The 20409-nt window shown below is 37.6% G+C and overlaps 2 protein-coding genes across 3 annotated transcripts; one reads left to right on the top strand and one right to left on the bottom strand.

Moving 5' to 3' along the window:
* Window positions 1-202: 202 nt before the first annotated feature.
* Window positions 203-9288, bottom strand: LOC120463615 (uncharacterized). Its single transcript, XM_039652864.2, is given in 5 exon segments — window positions 203-2847; window positions 2850-3350; window positions 6509-6988; window positions 7532-7634; window positions 9082-9288. Coding segments are annotated over 3 exon segments (993 nt in total). The 5' UTR covers window positions 6924-6988; window positions 7532-7634; window positions 9082-9288; the 3' UTR covers window positions 203-2770.
* A 4081-nt stretch (window positions 9289-13369) lies between these two features.
* LOC120463601 (uncharacterized) lies at window positions 13370-18580 on the top strand. Of its 2 annotated transcripts, XM_089126917.1 has the most exons (4): window positions 13370-13425; window positions 14027-14172; window positions 15097-16420; window positions 18136-18580. In XM_089126917.1, exons 2-4 carry the CDS (start codon window positions 14088-14090, stop codon window positions 18158-18160), a joined length of 1434 nt encoding a protein of 477 aa, XP_088983043.1. In that variant the 5' UTR covers window positions 13370-13425; window positions 14027-14087; the 3' UTR covers window positions 18161-18580. The 2 variants fall into 2 exon arrangements, with proteins under 2 accessions (XP_088983043.1, XP_039508777.2); XM_039652843.2 differs by lacking the exon at window positions 18136-18580 and having other exon boundaries at window positions 15097-16840.
* The last annotated feature ends 1829 nt before the right edge of the window (window positions 18581-20409 follow it).

Genomic DNA, 20409 nt, shown 5'->3' with positions numbered 1-20409 from the left:
GTCAATAATGTGTTTCATGTTTTGTCACTTGGGTTAATTGAAGCTTATTGGGTGATTTTGATTTTTTTTGATAACTTTGATTTCTTTCTACTTTTGTCTAACAGATAAACATAAATATCTCAGATTAAAAGTATTACTTTTGCTTCACAATTTTTAAGGGCATTAGATGGTGGTTTTCACAGTACAATCACAGAAAAATACATTACAGGAGAGAGAATAATATTTATTTCAACACACTGCGACATGTTTCAATTTACACAAGTATACTCTCATTAACATAGATCAAAATAGTCAAAACTTTTTTTAGCACTATTATCTAAAAAATGGTTAATCATGAAAAAAAAAACATTAGTAAATGATCAGTAAAATAATTGATGATTGTAATCATATAATTATAATGATTAAAATGATTGATGTATCGTGAAGTTAAACTGGTCTGTTTTGAAAAGCACAAACATGCAATTATGTTAAATCAGTGTTTTAAATGAGAGTAATTTATTGTTTTATAAATGGGGGATTCCAGTGGGTCAAATGCTTTCACTCATCAGCACAAACTTGGCTTCTGTATGGGATCTGGCGATAATATGAACTGGTTTTACCTTCCACTGAAGCTCACACAGCAGTTAAAGAGTCATGTGTATCACAGAAGACTGTCTAAAGCCCCGTTCACACCGCGAAAAGATCCCATTCATTTCAATGGAGCGCTGGCGCCATCCGGCGACATGAGCGTTGCCGTCAGAATGTGGTGTGTCAAGCGACAAGAGAAAAGTGACAATAGTTGAGAATTTTCGACTTTATGCAAATGAGAAGCGATTTTCACGAGCGACAACCAATAGAAAAGAAGACTTTCAGTGGAGCTCAGCTCACGACAGAAAGAAAGAGTTTGAGGACGATTCGCTGTTTTATATGATTTGACTGTAACCACCCAGATAGCAAACTGACATTGAATCAACGTGGAAATATGACATCGAAACAACGTTGATCTGACATTGTTTTGCTCATCGAATTAACGTTGAACCAACGTCAGACGCGTCATTCTTTCAAAACTAACGGAAAATCAACTTGAAATCAACGCGTCGTTTCAACGTTATGAAAGCAAACCAATTTTTGATTTTCATTTAGCTTTGAAGAATGCCGCGTCTGACGTTGGTTCAACGTTAATTCGATGAGCAAAATCAACGTTGTTTCAATGTCATGAGAGACGTCGTTTCCACGTTGATTCAATGTCAGTTTCCTGTCTGGGCACATACATGGATAATAAAATGATGCATGGAAAAGAAACTGTCGACAGTCTCAGTGAGTTTAATTTATACATTTAACGTTATAGTTCTAGCGTTGTAATTTTATGATGCACGTTAGCACTGCTGCAGTTCATTTTACAATTTCCCCTGCATTACGTTGACTATTAGGCACAAGAAAATTGATTATTTGGCAAACTCGAGTGACGTTTTTATAATTTGTGCCAGTATGAGTGAGTTTAATTTGTTGATTGATCGATCTTTGATCTATTCTAGTAAATGATTTCATCCACTGAACACTGCTGTGGTAATATAAAAACACTCTCCCAACAGCATACGATTTCTTTTTAGCCTTAAAAGTAATTTATTCCCAGTCAAATTAAAATTATATAGTTGTATACATCACTTGTGATGGTCTTTTGTATAGATATGGCCAGATGTGCAGTCTACCAATATAGCATTAGAGCGACAGCGCTACGAACGCCCACAAGCGACATCACAGTACAGAGCCTAGCGACACACAGCGACAAAATGGCTGGCGGTGTGAACGGGGCTTAAACCTTCACTGCAGTACACACTACAAAGTGTTCAACACCTTTTATATATAATGTGCAAACACATTAATAAATCATTATACAAAGCTTTCTGCATTCCCAAAGCTAAAGTCTAATCCATTCATTATGCATAAACGTGTTTCATTTCACTTATAAACTGCCTGTAACAAGTAGGGGTGTCACGATTCACCAAATCCTCGATTCGATTACATTTTCGATTCTAAATTCACGGTTCGATTTTCGATTTTTTATCAATTGGCCAATCAGGATGCTCTCTGTGTTCCATGCGCTTCATGAGGCACACACTCAAGGTCTCTCGCTCTCTCCCTCTCTGCCGTGCGCGCAACACGGTTTGGAGAAGTTTTTTCTATCTCGCACGTGCGCTCTTGCTCGCTCACTCTAGATTCTGGGAGATTTTAACTAATTTGCGTGCATCAGGAAGCCGCTATCAATATGCGGGAGACTCCCGTAAATTCCGCGAGACTTGGGATGTATGCAAACTGTGGTTTCTTTTAAGCGTGAACGTTGTCAACATAACTCACTGGAAATCCAAAAAACTTTGCCTGTGACTTCAATGAAAGAGGGGGTTCAAGTTCTGTTGACGGGTCTCCTGCATCTGCAGTTGCCATGCTCTCTTTTGAATGGCTGTAGCCAAGTTAGAGGAGCATAGCACTTCTACACACGTGTTTCTTTCCGCTTGGCAAACCGAACGGACGTGACATGGGGCCATGGCAGCATCGACGAATCCACTTTTTAATTTGAAGTTCGAGATTGTGAATTAATTTCAATGGATTCCGATTTAAAAATCAAAATCGTGACACCCTTAGTAACGAGTTATATGTGTATCGCGATGTCATGAGTGTATTAGAATGAAAAGTTGGTCTGGCATACTTGCGTTTGGACAAAAAGTAACGTACATCAAGGACATTTTACATTTAAACAACTTTAGAAATGTACAAATGTTTATTTTTCTTTATTCTACTTCTCCCCAGAATGAATCCTCATGTGGACTTTAAGGTTTCTGTCTTGAGTGAAACTCTTTCCACACTGCGGCATGTCAATGTCTTCTCTCCACCGTGAACTCTCATGTGGTATACAAGATTTTTTTTTTGAACGTAACTCTTTCCACACTGTTGGCAGGTGTAAGGGGTCTCTCCAGTGTGAATTCTCATGTGGACTTTAAGGTTTCCTTTTCGATTGAAAGTCTTTCTACACCAATGGCAGGTGTAAGGGGTCTCTCCAGTGTGAACTCTCATGTGACTTTTAAGGTTTCCTTGTTGGTTGAAAATGAATCCACACTCTTGGCAGGGGTAAAACTTCCTCTCAGTGTGAACTTTCATGTGGGCTTCAAGCTGTCCAGGCTTATTGAATCTTAGTTCACAAAGATGGCAGATGAAATTACCCATAGTCCCGTTCATTTGAGCACGTTTTTCTGAGGAAGATTTCTCAGTCTGAGAGGTACTAAAAGATTTTTCTTTAGTTATGAGATTGTGACGTGTATAACAGTGATCTTTCATTTCATTCAGATCTTGACACTCCTCTTTCAACGGCACCAGGTCTAACACGAAAAAAGACAAAAAAGTGCCAGTTTAATGCCACAAAGCAACAGTCATCAAAACATTTAGACATGTCAAACATCAAAACTAATAACAACATCCTATACGCAATCAGCTGTGCGTTTCCATGGCTTTCCAAGTGTATGTTGGCATACGTGCTGCCAATCAACGTACACTTGCGGCACTGGTAGTTCCTATTGTGCTGGGTTTAGGGTTGGGTATCGAGAATCGATTGGAACCGAGACTAACTTTTCGTTTTTCCCGGAATCGTTCAAAAGTTAAAATTTCGATTCCTAGTTTCGATATTCACAGTCCGCTGAGCGGAAGAAGAAACCGCTGAACAACACCAACGAAAAAGCGTCTACCGGAAGTGTTGGCATAACCGCGCGAGTCGAACATGAGTACCTTACGTCGGCGATCCAAAGTGTGGCTTCACTTTTCTAAAAATAACGAAATCTCGGCAAAATGCTAAATTTGTGACAGAAGGAGTATTTGTGACAGGAGTATTTCCTTCAGAAAGGATTATTACCTTCAGAAAGGCCGTTGGTTAGCAAGGTTAGCTAAACTTTTTTGACCCTGCCTCTTAAAAGAATCGGAATCGTTAGGAACCGGAATCGAAACAAGGAATCGGAATCAGAATCGTTCAAATTCAAACGATACCCAACCCTAGCTGGGTTAGACCCTACTCTGAAATAGGAGCTAATTTAGTCCCCCCAAAAGGCGTTCCTATAGCTAAAATTGTTTCCCGTTCCTGCGGTGAGAACACACGATAAAGCGGGTACTACCACCAATAGTTACAGGAACTGTGTAAACCCCTTCTATGAGTTAGAGCAGGGTTGGAACTAAACTCTGCAGGAGTTTTGCAGGAGAATTGCCGATTTATACAGGGTTGGCTAAGACCTATACCTCTCGAACTCAGTAAAACGTTAAAAAGCTCTTAACATTAGCAAGGAGTCTTATGGAGCGTTCACACGGGACGCGAATAGCACATCGGGCGCGAGTGATTTCAATGTCAATGCAAAGGCGCCACGAATGAGGCGTAGAACGTGGCGCGGTAGACGCGAATACGCCATGGCGTGCGAATGCCGCTAATTGAGTGTCTGGCGCGTTAAGCGCGAATGATTTAGTAAGTGCTATTTGTGCATTCACGTATTTGACGTGAATTCGCGCCTGCTGCCCGAGGCGTCAATTCGCGCCGTGTTAACCAATCAGGAGCCTAGCTGCTTGCTCACGGGGTGAAGTGTCTGGATGCTTCAATAAATTATTTTGTAATATGGCTAAATGCCTGGGGCCTATACCATGATACCGGTTTAGGTGGCTAGCCAGCTATGTTTCAGTTTAGTTTGTGCCAACCCTGGGTTTTAGGTACCATGAAAGTGGTTTGGCTTTTAGCAGTGTTCATCGTCATAGTAACTTACACTCCACGGCTAACCTGGTCCGGGGCAGGTTATGTTCCAGGTAAGAGGTTGCAAACCAAACTTGGACCAATCAGCTGTGAGCAAAGTGACCCATGTCTGACGTGATAGTCACTCCACAGCAAATGATTTTAAAAAACAAAATCATGGCTTTTAGTAAATAAATTTGTATGATTTATAAATTATTTCTGTAATTATTATACCCAAAAACGATCTCACACGTACAATTTCAGTCCATCAATTATTATTACACAGATTTTAAATGAATATGTACAGTATATAAAGGTAATATAAATACGATTTAGAATCAATAAATGAAGCTATAAAATGACTACATGTGAGCTTAAATGTTCTATATCTTTACCAACTGTATGAACTAACTTCACAACTTTTACTTGCACTGATATACAGTAGCGAGACTTTCTTTTAGTTGTCCTCTTTCATAGACAGCTATTTTCTTCTTGCTGTGTAAATTTGTTTAAAATCTTAATATTTTAATACTTTTATTTAATAAATGAATTGCGCTACTTCTCTCGTGAGAAATTAATTTCAATGTGTTATGAAAGAGTTTCACTCTTTCTTACCATGTGATTGGCTGTTTGCTACTGATGTCACATCTAAACTCCTAAACTCAGGATCAAAGCCTGAGTTGACAGAGAAAGTTGAAGATCAACATCATGGTACCAACAAAGCCTGGTTGGATTGGTTTGGTTTTGTCAACTCTAAACTAATCCTGCAAACCAGAGTTTGTTCAACTACCATCATGGTAAAGGCCCCAGGTGTGGTTCTAATACACAACAAAGCAAATATTTTATTACATAAAACTTTTTTTCAATATACGAGTATTGAATGTTATTTATTCAATATCTACTGTAGATTATATGAAATATAATCCAAATATGGCGACGATGATCCCCAGAGCAAATACAGAGCGGTGACACTTGATGAATGCTCAATCAACACATAAAATGGCCGCCAACGGGTTTCAGTTACAAAGCATGTAAATTTTGCTTCAAACTTTTGTTTTTACACGCGTCAATTTCGATCTTGGCGCGTAAATGGATTCAAAGTGTTCAAGCGTATAACTAGATGCGGTAGGCGCGAATTTGGCACGCTAATCGCGTCTGATGTGAACGCACAGTTAGCTGAAAGAAACTAGATTTACCTAGTGCATTTACCAGCTCATCAAAGGTCAAAGCAGAATCAAAAACTACATTTTTTTTTTACAGAGGGCTTGACGAATGAGGCCAGGTTACCCAACAATTAATCTGTGTTGCCAGAAACAGCTGCAGAGGCCCAAAACACAATTTCCTCAGTCTTAAAAATTTAAGGCCATACAAGTGGTTAAACCACTCAAACTCTGGTCGTTGTTTTGCTTAAAAGCCACATAAATTTGAGTGGCTTTACTTTTGAACTTGATAAACAAAGCATCAAACTTTGTATCGTGATTTTCATTGTTTTTGGAAGACACGCTGTGAGGAATAAGCTTGAATTTACCTCAGAAGAAGAAATTACTCTGATATGGCTTTATTCGGAGCAGGGTATAATTTCTGGTGAATGAGGAATTTATTCTTACTTGCATACGAAACAAGGGTGTAAATTATGTTATAACATATCATTTGATACAAAAGCGCAGCATGATGAATGTTACAGTGTTTATATTTAGACCAGTGTTAATTCTGAGAGCGTCATATTAATTTCTGAAGAGCTGGTATACAGAGTTCAGATGTGAGAATGAAACCAACCTGTTTGTTCCTCAGTTTCTTCTTGTTTCACACTGAATGTTTCTTCAATCTTGAAGTCTTCACGCTCCTCTTTAATAAACACCATCTTTGTGTCTTCACTCTCCTCTTTAATAAACGCCATCTTTATGTGTGTCTCAGTTTCTTCTTGTTTCACACTGAATGTTTCTTCAATCTTGAAGTCTTCACGCTCCTCTTTAATAAACGCCATCTTTATGTCTTCACTCTCTTTAATAAACGCCATCTTTGAGTGTTCCTCAGTTTCTTCTTGTTTCACACTGAATGTTTCTTCAATCTCGAAGTCTTTATTCTCCTCTTTAATAAACACCATCTTTGTTTGTACCTCAGTCTCTTCATTTTTGACTCTGAATGTTTCATCAATCTTCAAGTCTTCACTCTCCTCTTTAAAAAACGCCATCTTTATAATAGTGCGTCACATGGATCTCAGGTCAGAAGTTTTCCTGTGTGTTTGGACACTCTGTCCTGTGTAAGATGAGAATAATTAACAGAAATAAAAACACTCTAAACTAAATCTCTGAGAGCGTCTCAATCAGATCTAGTTCAGTAGTTCAGTTCACTGGTAAGAGAGTCGATCACTAAAAACTGTTTAGCGTATAACGCTAGCAATGGGGGGGGGCATTGACTAAGTAAAAAGAAATCGCTAGTTTATACCACTAACAAGGCTCAAAATAGCACAGTAACATAATGAGGGTCCATATATGCAAAACGAAGCATTGAGAACTTTGTAAGTGTACAGACCGTTTATTAAGAAGATACTTTATAAAGACAGTTCACTTCGTGTATACAGACAGCGCCATCTTTGAAAAACAGACTCGATAAATCGAACCGCGGACACCGTTTATACAGTTCGCTGATCTTCATACAGTTCAGCTCACTCAGCACGACGTTCGTGGTTCAACTTATCGAGACGGTTTTCAAAGTTCAGTTTTTTTTTTCAGTTCAAACGGTCTCTCTAATCATCCTTAGAGGAGGTGTGCGTGTACACACAGCCGACTCGCTAGTTACCTCAAAAGTTTTCTGCGTCCCTCCGCCAGCCGTTCCTCACTCTCGTCCGGGGATTCGGAGGAGAATTTGTGTTTCCTCGTTTCCTTTCCTCGCGTCTCAGCTCCTGTAGGGTACGAGGGAAGACTACAATTAGGGAAACGAGGACTGAGGAATCGAAGGAAAGCTCATTTGTATATTGGAATATTCTTGATCACTCGAGCGTCACTCACTGCGCTCAAAGGATCTGCCCTTATGTTGTTAAACTTTGGTTATTTAACAAATTCATACATTTTAACTATAAAGCAAGATTCTTCGTTGATTTATACGGAGGCGTATTGCATTCACTTGAAGAAAAAAAAAATCTACTGTTTTTCTGAATTAATGAGTTAATTTTTCATGAGAATTTTTTTTGCTGTTTTTCTGAATTAATGAGTTAATTTTTCATGAGAATTTTTTTTGCTGTTTTTCTGAATTAATGAGTAAATTTTTCTTGAAAAAAAACGTTTCAGAAAAACAGAGCAAAAACTTTTTTTCTCATGAAAAATTAACTCATTAATTCAGAAAAACAGAGCAAAAAAAGTCTCATGAAAAAGTAACTCGTTAATTGAGAAAAACAGCAAAAAAAAATTTCTCATGAAAAATTAACTCATTAATTCAGAAAAACAGAGAAAAAAAATTCTCATGAAAAATTAACTCATTAATTGAGAAAAACAGAGCTTTTTTTTTTCTCATGAAAAATTAACTCGTTAATTCAAAAAAACAGAGTAGATTTTTTTTCTTCATGTGAATGCAATACGCCTCCGTAGATTTATGTGTCATATATGGTAATAATAATAATAAAAAAGATAAGTTTGGGATTTTTTTAAAGGTTTAAAGGGGTGCACGACAAACAAATTGAGACGCCCAGGTGTACAGTGTCTTTGGGCAGATTGCCAGCAACGGCCATTAGGATTGTTTGTGATCTGGTTTCAGTGACTTGGGAATCCTCTAGACTACACCTAACATTTCACATATTTAGGAGCTGGTTTTAGCACTAAAATGCTTTGTGAAATACTCCTTAGAGAAAAAATTTGGACTGACACACATTATGCAATTTTATATGCTAAACAAATCTGTTTAGCTATCCATTTACTGAATGAGCACTGTGACACTGTTCGTCCGACTGTTATTGTATTTTATTTTAATTCTAAACGGTTTTAATTATTTACTGTATTTTATTATTATTTTTTATACTTAACTGTTTTAATTATTCTGATTTCTTTTGATAATTTTAATTTCTTCAATGTAAAGCACTTTGAATTACCACTGTGTATGAAATGTGCTATATAAATAAACTTGCTTTGCCTATTTAAGTTTCTCCGAAATCCGCAAGTTAGGAGCTACTTTTTGTCTTAAAATGTTTTGTGAATCCGACCCGATTAGACAAAATAAAAACATTTTTTCACACAGCAAATAGTATATACACTATATTTTAGACAGTTTAAGTATCTAGGCTATTTAATGATTTGTAGATATTTAGAAATATAAACAAAGAGCACTTCGAATAGCTTAATCATTCAATCAAGACTCACCTTTAACGTCATGAATCTTTTTGTTACTTTGCTCACACAACGTTGATAAATGTTAGATAAAGCGATGAAATGTTATATATAATAACAAATAATTCAATCGGCGGCATTTGTAAAACTTTGAAGATGATTAAACGGTTTCTATCGGGTTAAACACTCGAACAATTCTGAAACCAACCTTTCTTCAGCCGAATCGCTACAGATGCAAGAGCGCGGCGCAGCCTTATGACGTCACGCCAGCAGACCAAAATAAAAGTCCTCTTCACAAAAGCGAAGTAAAAGAATACAAAATTCGGAGTTTAATTGTACTGGTGAAATTACATTTAATAACACAAGTACATACATTTAACATTGAGAGTTTAAAAAAAATCAAAATCAAAGATATAACACAATCCAGTTACAGAGACTAACCTTCAAAGAAATGTATTTCTTCATGGCTTACGTCTACTTTATCATTGTATCACATTTATTAGTTAATGGCTTTAAAATCGGAAAAGCATCCCAAATAATGTCAACTGTAGAGCACTCTCTCTCACACACACACAAACAGCTGCAGACATCTTTGTGGGAACTCTTTCTTTTTGTTGCATCACATTTGTCACTGTTTGCATTTCTAAATTTATTTATTACTGGTAAGGTTTCTTCGCCCAACAATACAGTTTTACTTTTTAGACAAAGTCTCACAGAGTTTAGTAGTTTCCCAGCAAACACAAAAACGTTGCAAAAACGTTTTATTTTTTTCAAGTCGTCAAAAAGTTGTCAACGTTTTTATCCGACGTATTTAAGACAGATGTCGGGTTTTTTAAACGTTATAAATACGTATTTTCCCAACGTGGTTGAAATGTTTTTTTTTTGTTGTTTTTTTACGTAAGTATTTTCACAACGTGGTTGCAACATTTTACGTTGCTTCGACAAACCCCTGTTGACGTTTTAAAAACATTAATATCACTTCTTATGTGGTACTTTTTTCCTATTGGTTTTTACCACGTTCAGCCGAAACGTGGCAGTCTGTACATGTTGTTTTTGACGTGTGTCACATGATGAAACTCTTGAAGAACGCTTTTGCTGATGGACGTGTTTTCAGGCAGTGGCAAAAAGATTAGGTGGCAATACCTAGAACACCTCAACAAACTTCAGGAGACGGAGGGCTTGAGGCTGGGTAACAAGCTGAGGATGGCACATATTAAATCAGAAGATGAAGGTAAATCTTGTCGCTCAAGTTTTCAGCTGCAGTGTTGCAGATGCCCTTGAATTTTGCAACAAAGAGCTTCACTTGCCTCAGTTTCATGGTTCTGAGGAAACCGTTGAATTTCTGAGAACGATCGATTTAGCTTTTGATGTTCTCAACAGCAGGAACCCTCTGGCAAAGGGTTCCAAACCTCCTTTGAGAAGTTGTACTTAACTTCACATGAGTCTGTTGGAGAGAGCTGAAAATTTCCTTCTGCAGAGATAGCTCTGAGAGACATCTTTATGCAGGTCCAAGAAAAATGGGTCCCATTGGATTTATTGCCAGCTCCAGAAGCATTTTCAACATCTTTAAAGGGTTATGACATCGAAACAACGTTGATCTGGCATTGTTTTGCTCATCGAATTAACGTTGAACCAACGTCAGACGCGTCATTCTTTCAAAACTAACGGAAAATTAACTTGAAATCAACGCGTTGTTTCAACGTTATGAAAGCAAACCAAGCTTTAGCTTTGAAGAATGCCGCGTCTGACGTTGGTTCAACGTTAATTCGATGAGCAAAATCAACGTTGTTAATGTCATGAGAGACGTCGTTTCCACGTTGATTCAATGTCAGTTTGCTATCTGGGTTAGCATCCAGCTGTTGAGCACGAGATTCCCGTCCTCTACTGTTTTCTCTATACAGCCGCCACACCTGTTTCTCTCTATTGTAAGTTAAATTAATCAGATTACTGAAACTCTTGGGGACTCTCGTGAGCTTTTGTCTCAGCAAGAGAAAGTCCTGGCATTACTGTTCTTGAGTCTCAGTGTTTGAATAAGTTATCACTCTCAGTTTCAATACAGGTTTCCTAAACCTGTATACAAGTTTGCTCCATCTATGTAAATCCCTCCCCCTAAATGTATAAATTGTGATGTTAAAGTTTTAGTTAGTTAGACAATGTTGGAAGGACTGTAGCAACTAGCAATAAAGAACTTCTAGTCTCCTGAGCTTCTAACTTTTCTACAAGGAAAAAGTTCCCTACAGTGGCGTAGTTGGTGTTACGAAGGGTCAGGTGTCCACTCATCTGTAGGAAACCCTGATCCACCTTCTTTATAATTATAATTGAGTCCAAAATAATAAAAACCACCCCTTCGGTGCCACACAAGGAAACCTTAAAGTCCATATGAGCCCTGACGCTTCCAACAGTGTGGAAACAGTTTCAGTCGGGGGCCGAGCTGGTGGGTCACAAATGCTGTTTCTGTCTCTTTTTTTCTTGGTAAGAATTGCGTTCATCTCTTTACGTCCACAACAAACGGGAGACTTTTCAGATGGACATGATTGCAGATTCGCACAGAAAAGGTACAGGTGCCGAATGAGCTTCAGAACAACAGCGAATGACGAACAGTAGATATATATCGCCTACGTCAAGTGTTTCTCAACTGATTGGATGCGAGAGCGTTTTCAGTGGGTCTCGTAGTTTGCAGTCAGAGAAACAACAATGCCAGACTTTCATTTTGATAGACGTTTAGGAAAGATGTTGACACACTTGTCAGATGCTGAGAGAAACACATTGTCCTGATTCAGTATCTAAATGTTGTCAGGCAATTTGTCAGTAAAACTGTAAGTTGTGTCAACTGTGCAACAAACGTTATACGTTATACTGTATTTTGTTTAATTAATACAGTGTATACTTGAAATGTGACAACATGCCCAATAGGTGTTGTAACATGTGAGGGGGATATTCTAACATGACTGCTTAAAATATTATCTCCAAAAATATTTTGTAAATAAAATACAATTATTATCTTTCTTTTTCATATAAAATAATGGATTTTTTTATATAAAGAAAAATAAAGTAATTATTGAGTTGCAGCAACCCAGATAGCAAACTGACATTGAATCAACGTGGAAATATGACATTGAAACAACGTTGATCTGACATTGTTTTGCTCATCGAATTAACGTTGAACCACGGCAGACGCGTCATTCTTTCAAAACTAACGGAAAATCAACTTGAAATCAACGCGTTGTTTCAACGTTATGAAAGCAAACCAATTTTCGATTTTCATTTAGCTTTGAAGAATGCTGCGTCTGACGTTGGTTCAACGTTAATTCGATGAGCAAAATCAACGTTGTTTCAATGTCATGAGAGACGTCGTTTCCACGTTGATTCAATGTCAGTTTGCTGTCTGGGAATACAGCATATTACAAAACATAATTATTAATTTATGAACTTTTACTCTGTCTTTGTTCACCTTTTTTATAATGGTTTCTCAATAGAATTCATAAAAGTATAGAATAAAATAATAATAATAAGTTTAATTTAATTTATATAGCGCCTTTTCCAAGCTCAAGGACGCTTCACAATGACAGTAAATACAACAATTTACACATAAACAGACAATTTACATAACAGTGCAGGGTCAAGAATGTAAGACAAAGAATAGAATAGTTCTGATAGAAGCACATTGTAACACAGTGTGACAACATGCCCCGCCTGCACAACTGCGATTTAAACCCTGCTAGTGTCTTCTGCTGGTTAGATCAGCATTCTTTTGCTATGGTTTAATATTCAGTGATATCTTCCACAGATTTGAACATTTTTGGCACAATTTTTGTTGATATGGCAACTATGTCACGTCATGCTGTAATGTGTGGAAAGTTTTAAATTGTGTGTTACAACAGGTCCTGCATTAGTTTCTGCCCCGCTAACCCCTACAATGAAATTCTGTTTAGTAAAAACTTAAAACAAACAACAATAAACAGCTACTAGAGAGAGAGAGAGAGAGAGAGAGAGAGAGAGAGAGTGTTATAAAATATTAGGAGAATACTAAAGACTGTGAGGTAAAGTGTATATTTTTCCTCCCCTTAACAATACAATTTTACCTCACTATTTTTAGTAGTTTCCTATTTTTTCAGCACATAATTGAACATGTATTTAAATGTTTTTAAATACATGTTCATGTATTTTTTTATGATAAAAGAGATGAAAGAAATTCAGAGTTGAATTAGTGAAATACATATTTAAATATATGTTGTTCAATTATGGATGTTCAAAAATTGTATCATTTGTATATTTCCTATTCTATGCACTGAATGTCGACAGCAGCGTGTGAACAGGACTTTTATTTTGGTCTTATTGTGTGATGTCATCAGGCTGCGACGCACTGGCTGAAGAAAGGTTAGTATTTTAAGTGTTTAAGGTTTTTAAACTTAGAAACCATTAAATCAGTTTCAAAGTTTTCTAAGCGATGTAGATTGAATTATTGATTATTAAATGTAAGATTTCATTGCTTTATCTAACATTTATTAACGTTGTGTCAACAAAGTAACATATTGAAAACATGATCAATATTAAAGGTGCGTTTCATTCCGCAATATTGTGAGTCAGTTCATTATAAACACGAATTCAGTCACTGGCAAGTAGTGATGGAGAAACGAGAGCTTTTGGAAACGAGTCAAATGAATCAATTGTTTTGGGAAATGATTTGCTGATTCAAAGCGCTCTATATCTATTTTTATCTCGATTTCTACAATAATTAAATACATGAAATCATGCCCTAAATATATAGTGACTGTATAAGTTGTGTTCTTTCATTAGTTTGTATTGCTGGTTGAGTATTTTTAGTCTAATCAGGTCATTTAAGTCCATTAACTCTCTCTCTCTCTGACTGACTCTCTTACCAGTGAACTGAACTACTGAACTAGATCTGATTGAGACGCTCTCAGAGATTTAGTTTGGATTTATTTTTATTTCTGTTAATTATTCACATCTTAAACAGGACAAACACAAAGAAAAACTCCTGGTGAAGCGACAGAGATCCACGTGACACTATTATAAAGATGGCGTTTATTAAAGAGGAGAGTGAAGACTTCAAGATTGGAGAAACTTTCAGTGTGAAACAAGAAGACACTGAGGAACAAACAGGTTGGTTTCACTCTCAAAGCTGAACTCAGTCATTTGATCCTTATTAAAATGTACAGCTCTACAGAAATGAATGATATTTTTGGAGAGTGTCCTAATTAAAGCGGTTTTATTTGACATAAAGTGGGGCCCCTAATGTGAAAAGTGCTATATTAACATATAAACAAGTCAGTGCCGCCATTTTCATAATGAACCAAAAATATTTTAAGTCTTATAATAACATAAAAGTTCTTTAACATTCCTTTTTCAACGTACCCCTTTCCTTTGTCATTGTGTCAAAGGAACTAAAAATGAATGCACAATATCGCTTTGTGCCCTAAACAAACAACAACAGACTGGGATTTATTTAAAGGGTCATGAAACCCCCCAATTAGCAAAATCATTTGATATATCTACGTATACAACCCATAGACCCCCCTCTTTCAGCTCAAGTCTAGCTCACAATCTTTTTAAAAAAAATTAGTTTTTCAAAAAGATTGTGAGCTAGACTTGAGCTGAAAGAGGGGGGTCTATGGGTTGTATACGTAGATATATCAAATGATTTTGCTAATTGCTTTTATCTCTTTTTTACTTTATTTATTTTATTTGATTGAATTATTTTATTGTACTGGGAAGCACTTTGGATCAATTCAAATAAATTGTTTAGCAATAAGGCTTAGAATAATTGTGAATGATATGTATTTTGTTTTAGTTTTTTACCTTATTGGAATTGAAATTAAGAATCGGAATCAATAAAATTCAAACGAAACCCAGCCCTATATATGCTGTTTATATCATAAATATACATATATATACTATATTTCAACATGTTTCACTCAATTTCACATTTTTCAGTTTGGCAATACAGTTTATGTAAAGTCCGTTCAGTAAATTGTCTGTTGCTTTGTGGCACTAAACTGGATTTTTGTGCATCTTTTTTCATCTTAGACCTGATGGCATTGAAAGAGGAGAGTCAAGATCTGAATGAAAGGGAAGAGAAAGATCAGTATGAGACGCATCATGATTTCATAACGGAAGAAAAACCTTTTAGTTGCTCAAAGACTAAAAAAACGTCCTCACAAAAAAGGGCTCTAAAGACTAAAAGTTATCTCACATGCCGACACTGTGGAATAACTTTCAGTCAACAAGGAAACCTTACAGTCCACATGAGAATTCACACAGGAGAGAAGCCTTACACCTGCCAACAGTGTGGAAAGAGTTTCAGAGTACAAGGAAACTTTCAAGTCCACATGAGAATTCACACTGGAGAGAGCCCTTACACCTGCCAACAGTGTGGCATCAGTTTTAGACAAAAAGGAAGCCTTGAAGTCCACATGAGAATTCACAATGGAAATAAGCCTTTTACATGCCAACAGTGTGGAATAAGTTTCAGTCAGAAAGCGAACTTTAATAAGCACATGAGAATTCACACTGGAGAGAAGCCTTTCACGTGTCAACAGTGTGGAAAAAGTTTCACTCAAAAAGAAAGTCTTAAAAACCACATGCGAATTCACACTGGAGAGAAGCCTTTCACATGTCAACAGTGTGGAAAGAGTTTCAGTATACAAGCGAACCTTAAAGTCCACATGAGAATTCACACTGGAGAAAACCCTTACACCTGCCAACAGTGTGGAAAGAGTTTCAATCAAAAAGTACAGCTGAACAGTCACATGAGAATGCATTCTGGAGTTAAGCCTTTAACATGCCAACAGTGTGGAATAAGTTTCAGTCAGAAAGCGAACTTTAATAAGCACATGCGAATTCACACTGGAGAGAAGCCTTTCACATGTCAACAGTGTGGAATTAGTTTCACTCAAAAAGTAGGTCTTCAAAATCACATGAGAATTCACACTGGAGAGAAGCCTTTCACATGTCAACAGTGTGGAAAGAGTTTCAGTATACAAGCGAACCTTAAAGTCCACATGAGAATTCACACTGGAGAAAACCCTTACACCTGCCAACAGTGTGGAAAGAGTTTCATTCAAAAGGTACAGCTGAACAGTCACATGAGAGTTCATTCTGGAGTGAAGCCTTTAACATGCCAACAGTGTGGAAAGAGTTTCGAAAAACATGGAAACCTTAGAGTCCACATGAGAAGTCACGCTGGAGATAGCCCTTTTACCTGCCAACTGTGTGGAGTTGGTTTTAAACAAAAAAGAAGCCTTGACAGGCACATGATGACTCACACTGTAGAGAAGCCTTTCACCTGCCAACAGTGTGGAAAGAGTTTCAGCCGAAAAGGAATCCTTAATACCCACATGAGAATTCACACGTAAGAGAGACATTTTACCGGTCAACTGAGAAGAACATCACCAATGCCGCGTTTCCATCACAATTACCAGGAACTATTTGTCCCAGGAACTTTTTTCATAGGAACTTTTTTGCCCCAGACCACTTGCTTACTGCGTTTACACTAAAGTACTGGTCCGGGACGGGAAGATTATGTAGTGACATTGAACTGTGTGCGACTGCTCCTCCCAGTCTGTGCGTTTGTTTTGTATGGAGCCTCCCTAGTCCCACTTTGGCAAAAAAAATTATAACTATCTTGTTGCCTCAAGATAGTAACTCGTGGCCTCAAGATAGTAACTCGTGGCCTCAAGATACTAACTCGTGGCCTCAAGATACTAACTCGTGGCCTCAAGATACTAACTCGTGGCCTCAAGATACTAACTCGTGGCCTCAAGATAGTAACTCGTGGCCTCAAGATAGTAACTCGTGGCCTCAAGATAGTAACTCGTGGCCTCAAGATACTAACTCGTGGCCTCAAGATACTAACTCGTGGCCTCAAGATACTAACTCGTGGCCTCAAGATACTAACTCGTGGCCTCAAGATACTAACTCGTGGCCTCAAGATACTAACTCGTGGCCTCAAGATAGTAACTCGTGGCCTCAAGATACTAACTCGTGGCCTCAAGATAGTAACTCGTGGCCTCAAGAAACTAACTCGTGGCCTCAAGAAACTAACTCGTGGCCTCAAGAAACTAACTCGTGGCCTCAAGAAACTAACTCGTGGCCTCAAGATAGTAACTCGTGGCCTCAAGATAGTAACTCGTGGCCTCAAGATACTAACTCGTGGCCTCAAGATACTAACTCGTGGCCTCAAGATACTAACTCGTGGCCACAAGATACTAACTCGTGGCCACAAGAAACTAACTCGTGGCCACAAGATACTAACTCGTGGCCTCAAGATGCTAACTCGTGGCCTCAAGATACTAACTCGTGGCCTCAAGATACTAACTCGTGGCCTCAAGATACTAACTCGTGGCCTCAAGATACTAACTCGTGGCCTCAAGATACTAACTCGTGGCCTCAAGATACTAACTCGTGGCCTCAAGATACTAACTCGTGGCCTCAAGATACTAACTCGTGGCCTCAAGAAACTAACTCGTGGCCTCAAGAAACTAACTCGTGGCCTCAAGAAACTAACTCGTGGCCTCAAGATACTAACTCGTGGCCTCAAGATACTAACTCGTGGCCTCAAGATACTAACTCGTGGCCTCAAGATACTAACTCGTGGCCTCAAGATACTAACTCGTGGCCTCAAGATACTAACTCGTGGCCTCAAGATAGTAACTCGTGGCCTCAAGATACTAACTCGTGGCCTCAAGATACTAACTCGTGGCCTCAAGATACTAACTCGTGGCCTCAAGATACTAACTCGTGGCCTCAAGATACTAACTCGTGGCCTCAAGATACTAACTCGTGGCCTCAAGATAGTAAGGGGGGGTTACACCGAGTACCAGCCCAAAGTTCCTAGTTCCTGGGGAAAGTTCCTGTGGTGGAAACGCAGCTTTAAAAAGGAATCCTTAACAGGAACTTGAAAATTCACATTGACGAGAAGCTGCCAACAGTCTAGGGCTCTAAATTCATTCTTCCCTCTGGTCGCACTGGTGTGACTGACTTTCTCAGTCGAACTTCATCATACTTTGATCATACTGATCTTGCATATTAATGACTCATTGTCTTAATTCCTGCTTCATAATCCAGGACCCTCAATACTGATAATGATTAGGTCTTCCACAGTGTCAGCATCCCAACTTGCCCAAACATCTGACTTCATTCTCCACACATTTGAAAGTCGTTGCAACTTTTATTTCACTTTTCCTTTTTTATTCAAAATATTCACAAACTTTTTGGCTGTCATCAACTACTTGATGTCCTGATTCTCATATACATGTAAGTGGATGTGTTATATTATTGAAAAACCTTGTGTAATGCGTGAGGGGCGCCGCAGTTAAGAGAATCGGGTTTGTCGGATTTACAACAAGTCAATTCATCCACTTCCCCTGAAAGACGTGAAAGTGGCCAGTGATGTTAAGAACAGATTAAACTTTATAGTTAGTTATACAATCTGTATCTGATATGAAGTGTGTTTTACAGAACTAAATGTATTGTATTGTTTTACTAGAACCTAGTTGACTGTCTGAACCCTGGTTGAAAACACTGAATAGTTGTCATGTATGTCAAGCACTGGCACTTAGCGCCAGCCAAAGCGTGAAAGCACGTTTGAATTTAGCAGTGATTTTTAATCACTCTTTAATGGATAGCTAAGTTTAAATAAAGGCTTTTTAAACTTATATTTCTTTTGAGTGCCTCAGACTTCGGGTTCATTTGGAAAACTAAGAAACAGAATTCTGATAGATGGCCATTGTCACAACTGGATCAAAGCTGTGACGAATGAAAGAAGGATATAGCAAAATATGCGTGGTTTTATAAATGTTGATTGATTAACATAAATAAAATAATCTGTAAAACAAAAACAACATGGTCATCTTTGTTTAAATTTCAGGAGTGTTGGTGTCAATAACAAAAACTTAAACTAAGATAAAAAAACAACTAATGTAAACTGATTTTCAGCTTTGACGTGCAGTACAAAGGGGGAAACGAGAGGCGATAAACTTCTCCGGACTGGAAATCGGATGAATTACTGTCATGCTCTAAATTTTGAGGTTATCACAGAGTTGAAGTAGAGTTACCAACCAATTGGCCTAAACTAAGTGTATTTTCCTCGGAAACTGAAATTAAACCATATCGTCTTTAATGCAGTTGGAAAGAAAAAACGAAAAATGGGAGCTCTTTAAGTTCCATCACTATCAAAACTAGCTGCAATTCAACAAACTGTTGCTTAACTCTAGTTTGCGTTGCAGAATAATCATTAATTTACTTATGTTATTATCATAGGAAATGTAAACCGTTGTCCATTATTTAGCATTTTATGATAAAGAAAAATGTCACGTCGCTATATTGGAAATATTTCAGTGCTGGCACTGGCACAGGCTCTAGAGCAGGGAAGTGATGTCTGTGAGGGTTTGCGTTACTTACAGTGTTGGGGAAGCTACTCTGAAACTGTAGTTTGACAAGCTACAAGCTACCCTTTTGGAAAAGTAGCTACACTACAAGTTACTATCAAAAAGTAGCTAGCAACATTGAAACTACTTCTGCTTTTTGAACAACGTATAATAAATAACTAAATAAGTGTCTGAGGAATGTGTTAAGTAAAATATTTTGTGTTTAAAACAATGCAATACAATTATGATTTCAAAGAGTACCCAGATAGCAAACTGACATTGAATCAACGTGGAAATATGACATCGAAACAACGTTGATCTGACATTGTTTTGCTCATCGAATTAACGTTGAACCAACGTCAGACGCGTCATTCTTTCAAAACTAACGGAAAATCAACTTGAAATCAACGCGTTGTTTCAACGTTATGAAAGCAAACCAATTTTCGATTTTCATTTAGCTTTGAAGAATGCCGCGTCTGACGTTGGTTCAACGTTAATTCGATGAGCAAAATCAACGTTGTTTCAATGTCATGAGAGACGTCGTTTCCACGTTGATTCAATGTCAGTTTGCTGTCTGGGTAACTACTCTCCAACAATGGTTACTTAAATAGTTGACTATTGACACGGTCTGTTCTGTAAAGTGTGTTGTAAATAAACTTTTGTTCTCAATTTGAATATATTTCCCTTGCATTTTTTTAATCCATTTCACGGAAAAGATTGCAGACGCCCCAGATTATAGTTGTTCAACATTCACTCCTCTTTATGATAAATCTGGTTTGCAATGACATTTTATTTGCCAGGAGTGCAACATTTGTAATGTTTGATATATTGAATATTAATCATCGCTCATAATGCAGGTTTATTTGTGTTGACATATACAATATATAGCATCCGCCAGGGCTCTCAGTCCAATGGTGTGCATGTTTGGAGAAATTTTATCACAGAAGTTTGACATGTTCTTAAAATATTTTGT

Source organism: Pimephales promelas, chromosome 24 (genome assembly GCF_988280905.1).
Source record: "Pimephales promelas chromosome 24, fPimPro1.hap1.1, whole genome shotgun sequence".
Taxonomy (NCBI): Eukaryota; Metazoa; Chordata; class Actinopteri; order Cypriniformes; family Leuciscidae; genus Pimephales; species Pimephales promelas.
Note: the sequence above shows the minus strand (reverse complement) of the source record. Positions and strands in the feature narration are given on the sequence as shown.